Source organism: Octopus bimaculoides, chromosome 8, assembly GCF_001194135.2.
Source record: "Octopus bimaculoides isolate UCB-OBI-ISO-001 chromosome 8, ASM119413v2, whole genome shotgun sequence".
In the NCBI taxonomy this organism is placed as follows: Eukaryota; Metazoa; Mollusca; class Cephalopoda; order Octopoda; family Octopodidae; genus Octopus; species Octopus bimaculoides.
Window position 1 is genome coordinate 56776648 of NC_068988.1, and position 8361 is coordinate 56785008.

Genomic DNA, 8361 nt, shown 5'->3' on the forward strand with positions numbered 1-8361 from the left:
ACAACAGCAATGGCACAGATGGTATATGTAAATGCAGTGATAAATGCATTAAAACTTGATGTCATGGAGAGAAGCTTCTATTTTAACATATCTAAAATCTATTTAGCTACCTAATCTATTGATTACAGAGGGATGGGGTTGTGTGTGTGTGTGTGTGTGTGTGTGTGTGTGTGTGCTTAGTTCAAATTCTGCCAAGCTCAACTTTGCTATTCATCCTGTGAGAGTCGAAAAAATAGGTATCAGTTGAGCACCGAGGTCAATGTAGTCAACTTGCCCCACCCCTCAAAATTGCTGGCCTTGTGCCAAAATTTAGAAATTATTATTGGTACCCAGCTAGGTAACTGATTAACACATGACTTCATTATATGGGGTCTGTCTTGTGGGTATTGGCAAAATGACCCTTCCAACTTACAAGAACAGTTCCAGAACAGAATTTCACATCAAGAATGTTGCAAATCAAGCACAAAAGCAATGTGTGTGTGTGCACAGTATTGTTGAATGGTTAAGAAGTCTACTTTGTAATCATGAAGTCTCCAGTTCAATCACAGGGGGTGGCATTTGGGCTAGTGTTACTTTTTATAGTTGTAGGTTGACTTATACCTTGTAAATAAAATTAAGGTTGATGGAAATTATATAAAAGGAGAGGGGCGCCTACTGAGGTGCATCTTGCAGTCGGGATAACCAGAATGTGTGGGGTTCCTCAGTTGTCCCTGTGAGGAACTCGCTCCTTTTGGGAAATTTTATTGTTTAATTGTATTGTTAATTGTCACTATTATTTTATTCTTTACTTGATTTTTGTGTCAAAACCCACATGTCCCCAGTTTTGTATTATCCCTATTTGTTTTGTGTTTGACCCTTGTGGCCAATGAAGACACAATTATTATTATTATTATTATTATTATTATTATTATTATTATTATTATTATTATTAGGCAGTGAGCTGGCAGAATTGTTAGCCTGCTGGGCAAAATGTTTAGTGGTATTTCACCTGTTGCTACATTCTGAGTTCAAATCCTGCCGAGGTTGACTTTGTCTTTCATCCTTTCGGGGTCAATAAATTAACTACCAGTAAAACACCGGGGTCCATGTAATTGATTCACCCTCTCCCCCAAAATGGCTGCCCTTGTGGCAAAATTTGAAACCATTATTATTATTATACTGCTCCTGTATAAACAGTAGCTGATTTTGTTATATATATACTTATACACACACACATAAATACACACACACACACACACATATATATATATATATGAATTTGTAATACATATACATATATCAGGTTACTATTATTATTGTGATTATGTTATATCATTATTATTAATGTTTATATATTTTATAGTTCATATGGTAATATGGAGATGTCTCCTATTTCATGATCAGTATGGTGACAAGTGTTGTTATACTTAACATATTGGTAAGTTGAAGCTGACGTTGGCAGTGGTTAAATTATAACCCTTCGAGAGAGAGAGAGAGAGAGAGAGAGAGGTGGGGGGAGAAAGCAAGACTGATACTTAATATCTGGAGAAAAGTAAAAAAATAAAATTAAAATAAGAAAAGGGGTGGGGGGAAGCTACTAATGAGATAGCTGTTATGTCACCCATACATGAAGACAATATTCCGTAGACTACAGCTGCTAGCAGAGCTGATTCATATACCGTTTTTATATACGGCGACTGACTGTGAATCACTGGCTTTGTCTGTTAACCCCTTCAATGCTGTATCTGCACAGACAATCATCTAATAACGAGATATCACAGACTCCAATGAGATAATACACACCTACAGGCAAAGAAAGACTGTAATATATAGATTGCCACTACCACGAACACTACTCCAGTATTCCTACCACCACCACCACCACCACAACCACGAACACTACCACTACCATGTATCACCGTTCCAATATTAAATTCCGTTGCCAATGAGTTAAATCTTTCGATGCTATGTGGATGCAGTAGGCGGTAGTCTTTGAGGCTACTCGCATACAAAACAGCTATTTCAGTTGTAGCAAAGAATTAACGATGATGGTGACTGGCATCATGGTGTAATGGTGCAGATGGCAACATGTGAGAGATACCATTGCCGTGCAATGCTGCAAGTGGCAACATACAGAAACTGCCTGCCATTACCGAGCAATGGTGCAGGTGGCAACGCAAGCTGATACAATGCATCATTCACAGCAACTGCCATCACAATGCAATGCTGCAAGTGGCAGCATACCGCAACCGTCTGCCATCACAGCATACTGTTGCAAGTGGCAACATACAGAAACTGTCTGTCATCACAATGCACTGGTGCGAGTGGCAACACAGCTGAAACAATGCATTAACCACAACAACTGGCATCACAGTGCAATGCTGCAAGTGGCAACATACAGCTGCAACTATGAACTACAGCAACTGCTTGCTATCACTTTGCAATGGTACAAGTGGCAACTCACAGAAGTACAGATGTAATGCCATCACTGCATTATGGCATATAAATAAACTAATCCATCATCATCAGTGTTCTAATGTTTAGTTTTTTATGCTGGCACAGATCAGATGGAATTTGTTGAGGCAGGTTTTCTACAGATGGATGCTGTTCCTGTCACCAACCTTCACCTGTTTCCTAGCAAAGTAATATTCTCTTGTGGCCAGATATGTCTTCTACAAAAGGTTTGAAACAAACAACACTGCTTGTATGATGGTGATGCTTGTTTACAACCATCACATGTACACACACACACACACGTGTATGTGTGAGTGAGTGTGTATATGAATGAAATGCACTTCTTTCAGTTTCCGTCTACCAAATCCACTTGCAGGACTTTGGTCAGCCTGGTGCTATAGTAGAAGACACTTACCCAAGGTGCTGAACAGTGGGACTGAACCCAAATTCATGAGGTTTAGAAGCAAACCTCTTAATCACACAGCCCCCCCCCCACATATATATATATATATGTGTGTGTGTGTGTGTGTGTGTATGTAGTTCTTTCTCCTTTTAATTTAGAAAAGATTTTAACCGGCCTCTTACTTCGTAGCAAAGTTGTGAAGGTAAATATTTTGTTTAAACCATCATCCTTTAAATCTTAGGAAGGTCTTGCAAATTTTTGTGGTCCCATGTATCATGGTCAGATCAATTGTAGTGTACGAATTAAGAATTTGCAAACTCTTGTCATTATTCCATTGATGTCCTCTTCCTCTTGTATTTTTCTCACTGCATTGATGTCCTGAGGGTGGCCGATTTCCACAACAGAACATATCTTTTCCTTGTGGTTCCACACAACAATAATTGGCCAATTGTTTTAACTCGGTGGCTGTTTTAATTTTTGAGTTCTACCAATATTCTTTGTTTGTTTGCATGTTTGGATGCATGCAAATGTTTAGAACCCTAGATATCGTGATCATTTGTAGTGGATGAATTAAGGATATCTTTCCTTGTGGTCCCACACAAGAATGTCTGACCAGTTGTGTTTTAATTCGGAGACCGTTTTACACACATATCACATGTTTTTTTCTATTAGTGCCAGCGCTATGATCAAATTTACCCAATATACTCTGCAAAAAAGGTTGGAAAAATAACAGAGGAAATATGATATCAAGAGGACTTTGGTCTTGTTGAGGACATAGCAACCTTTGCAAAGTGATTGGCGATAAGAGGGGGCATCCAGGCATAGAAACTAGCTCCAAAATGAAATATCTGAATGAGGTATGCTTCTGCTTGAGTCATCTAGTGGGGCAGTAACTCTAAATAAGAACTGGCTTTGACTGTGATGACCATCCCAGCTCTGTTCTCCACATAAGTATATCAGGAGCTGTTTGTTGACAGACTGGGAGATTTTTAATGTTTAATTCATCTGGAAACAAATGAGGATTAGCAACAGGAAGGATGTCCTGCCTTAAAAAAAACTCTGCCTCAACATACTCTCATCTGACCCATGATGATGATGATGATGATATATTCAACTATTTATATACAGGGTTTCCTCCGTAATCTCCTCATAATTATCAACCTCAATCTCAAATGTCAACCGTAAATTCATCATCACCAGTCTCAAATTTGTTATTGTCAGTCTTGATTACGTTGTTGCCTATCTTGATTTCATCTGTGCTAACTTAAATGTCATCTCTTGATGATGGAGCGAATTCTTCTTATGAACCGACAATGGTATCAGTGATCATTTGTCACAGAATTTTAAAAGAATGTAAACATAGGCACAGAGGTGGCTAGGTGGTAGAAAGTTTGCTTTCCGACCACGTGGTTTCAGGTTCTGTCCTACTGCATGGCACCTTTAGCAGGTGTCTTTTACTATAGCCTCGGGCTAATCAAAGTTTTGTGATTGGATTTGGTAGACAGAAACTGAAAGAAGCCCATCATATGTGTTTGTACTCTGACCACCTCTTGACAAATGGTGTTGGTGTGTTTACATCCCTGTAACTAAGTGATGGAGTATCAGACTTAAAAAATAAGTACTGGGGGTCCAATTTGTATAACTAAAATCCTCCAGGGTGGTGTCTCAACATAGCCGCAGTCTAACGACTGAAAGTTTTGTAGAGGATTTCGAGTTTTGTGTAATAAAAATTGTCACACCTTATATTACTGTAAATATGCATACATTCAATACATCTAGATGTAAAAACTATACACACACTAAGAGAACACAACAGAGACAACAAAATAAATAACATGAGCTTAACTTTGCATTCATTATTTTCCTTTCATAATTCTCTTAACATATTCCTTAAAAAAATCCAGTACAACCATCAACCTGGTGTTGATCTTTTTAGTTAAACACATTCTATATCAACACTGGGTTAGCTTTGATTACCAAACATGATTTGTTCTGGATTTTCTATTTTTGTAGGAATATGTTAAAAGAGTTAAGAAATGGGAATAATGAACAAACATTCAAACTAATGTTATTTGTCTTTGTCATTTTGCATATGTAGTTTCATGTAAATCTAATGTACCAAATGTATGTGTATTTAAGGTGAGACAATTTTTATTACATAAAACTTGTAATCCTTTACAAAACTTTTTCATGTTTACATTCTTTTATACTTCTGTGACAAGTAAATCACTGATTTCAATATCCATTGACTGAAAAAGAAAATGCTGCATCCCAACCACATGGTTCCGTGTTCTCTCCCACTGCACAGCACCTTGGTTAAGTGTCTTCTACTATAGACTCAGGCCAACCAAAACCCTATGAGTGGATTTGCTAGACAGAAACTGAAAGAAGCTCTATAATCTAAATTATATTAATGACACATGGATTGTGTATCTCATTTGAAATAAGGTCTCAAAGGAATTCAATCCCACTTTTTCTATACAATGTTAAGATAGGTAAAAGTTTCCCAGTCAATTCCACAATCGTGTCAACCATCTGCAGGTTCTGTACCACCCCCTGGTCACTAACCACCACACCCAATCTTTGTTTCTCTAAGATGTCATCCCTCCCAAATTCCCTGTCCTGTCCTGCATCCGATAACATCTGACTGCTTGTGAGGATCACTAACAATGTAGATCTCACTGGTCTTGGAGGATCTGCAAGAATCATTTTGGAGGGGAATATTTCTCCCCACCAGACCAAGCCAAACCACCCCAACAAGCAACAACCAAAGTTCAATGCAATATTCAACAGGAATATATTTATCTTTGGTTTAAGTGGGGAACTGGGCAGAGTCGGCAGAGCGTCAGATGAAATGCACAGAAGTAGTGATTCTAGTACCTTGCATTCTGAATTCAAATCCTGCAGAAGCCAACTTGCATGGGCGGTGGCCTTAATCTGTTGCCTAGTTTAACACCAACACCTGGCTTATATCCACTCTCTTGCAGGCATTGGGTCCAAGACTCCAGTTTGTGGGGGGAAAATCCCTCCCTTCTACCAGGTGTTAAGGTCCTGTAAAGTGTCATGGGCACTGCACTTCTGAATAAAAAGGTGGAGGGGATCTTCAGTAAGGCACACATATGGTTGTGTGGTTAAACTCATTTCACAACAACATGGTTTTAGGATCAATCCCACTGTATGACAATTTAAGAAAATGCCTTGAGTGAATTTAGTGGATGAATATATATATATTGATCATCATCATTATCATCAGCAACCTTTAATGTCTGTTTTCCATGCTGGCATGTGTTGGATGGTTTTAACAGGAGCTGGTAAATGGTAAAATAAGAAATCACACTTGGTTTCATAGTCTGTTTTGGTTTGGTTTCTATGGCTGGTGCCCTTCCAAACACCAACCACTTTACAGAGTGTACTGGGTACATTTTATGTGGCACCAGCACTGACAGGGTCATCAAACAACTTGCCAGATAAAACTCATTGGCTGTGAGGGGAGGAATAGAAATGAGGCCTGGTTGGCCTAGGGTCTATAGTATAAGACAATCATGTATGTCTTCAACTAATGTTATATATAATACGTCAAGTTAATTATAATAGTAAGAGACATAGATGATTGTCTTATATTATAGCCCTAGGCCAACCAATGACTCATTTCTACACTTCCTCTCAAAGCCAAGGAGTGAAGGTGCATGGCTCCATGGTTAGAGTGTCAGGATTGCTATCATGAGGTAGTGATTTTGATTCCTCGATTGAGCTGTGTTGTGTTCTTGAGCAAGACGCTTTATTTCATGATGCTCCAGTTCACTCAGCTGTGACATCACTGGTGCCTTTCTTGTGGATAACATTGGTGGTGTAGAGAGGGGAGGCTGGTAAGCATGGGTGACTGCTGGTCTTCCATAAACAACCCTGTTCAGACTTGTGCCTTGGAGGGGAACTTTATAGGTGCAATCCCATGGTTATTCATGACCGAAGGGGGTCTTTACTCTACTAGACAGCAATAGTTTTCTAAATATTATTTTCTACTTTAAATATATAGTTTTACTTAACTTTCTGTACAAAGTGTGCAACAATTTTCAAAATCCCATACAAAATGCACCAGTATTTTTTTGCTTAATCCTTAATGTGCCACTAAATCAAAAATATTATGAAAGACTGATCTAAAGAGTTAAGAGGCTCTCTTGGGGTTTCATAGTTTTGCAAGCTGCACGGGGACCTCACTGGCATTGAATTGAGGATATGAAAAAGAAAAGCACGTAGTTCATGCTGTGTAATGGTTGGCAATAGGAAGGTCATAGAAGCCACAGAAACCATGCCGATGCTGACATTGGAGCTCAACATGGCTCTGAGGCTTGTTGGATTCTGTTAAACCATCAAACTCATGCCAGTACGGAATATGTATGCTAAATGAATAAGATGCTCATAAAAGAGTGTGTTTACAGATATTACGAGGGGGTAGTGAAATGTTCCTGGCTTTAAGGATATTGCAAATGGCCTGGTTGGAGGCCTAACTTTCTGAGTTCTTCTACAGGGCTTAGAAAAACTGAAGGACTGCTGCAATAAGAGTATGAATCTGAGAGGGGAATATATTGAATAAAATCATAACTGATCCTCCTGTATTTTCTTTCACCCAAAGCCAGGAACTTTTCAGCACTTGCCTCATACATGTATATATTATTTTTTAATTCTTTAGTTTGATGTAGCCTTGTTTAAGAGGCCATGCTGGAGCACTGAGTTAGTAAATGTATAGATAAGAATCACTTACCTCTCTAACCATTTCCATTGTAAATAACGTTTAAAATACATTGATTCTAAGAATTCTGAAAATGTTTGCTTGCTTAAATAATCTCTGGCTATTCTGAAACAGAAAGAAACAAAAATGAATGAAAAATAATACAAAATTTAAACTTGATGTTGGAGTCAGTTATTAAAAGAGGACATGGAACAAACACACCCAGACTGCCTTCTTCCAACTGTTAAACATGGAGGAGGATCTGTGATGATCTAGGGGCTATATCGTGGAAATCTGCCAGCCCAATGATTTCCCTTCGTAGCAAAATTAATAGTCAAGATTATTTAAGCATTTTATCTGGTCAAATTTATCCTATGGTTGTGGAACTGTTTCTGCAGGGAAACGCAATCTTTCAGGATGATAATGCACCAATTCACACAGCTAAATGTGTTACTGAATGGCACAAGGAACATTCTAGTGAAGTTGAACATCTTATTTGGCCACCACAGTCCCCTAGATCTCAATATTAGTGAACATTTATGGTGCATTTTAGAAAAACAAGCAAGGAGTCGATATCCTCCACCATCATCACTACAAGAACTGGAGACCATTTTAGCTGAAGAATGGACAAAAATTCCTTTGGAAACAATTCAAACTTTGTACGAGTCCTTACCTTGTTGAATTCAAGCTGTAATTACTGCCAAAGGTGGTCCTATCCCATATTAAAATAAATTTGTTTGAAATTTTAAGGTGCTTCCATTATTATGCCCAATCTGTGTGTGTGTGTGTGTGTGTGTGT

General features: G+C 38.4%; 1 protein-coding gene across 1 annotated transcript in view; it reads right to left on the bottom strand.

Annotated features, from left to right (window-relative positions):
- Window positions 1–8361, bottom strand: part of LOC106876126 (G protein-coupled receptor kinase 5) — a 383600-nt gene that overhangs the window by 43170 nt on the left and 332069 nt on the right. Inside the window, exon 6 of the mRNA XM_052969852.1 lies at window positions 7596–7688. Within this exon, the coding sequence (XP_052825812.1) occupies window positions 7596–7688 (93 nt within the window). The remainder of the gene's footprint in view (window positions 1–7595; window positions 7689–8361) is intronic.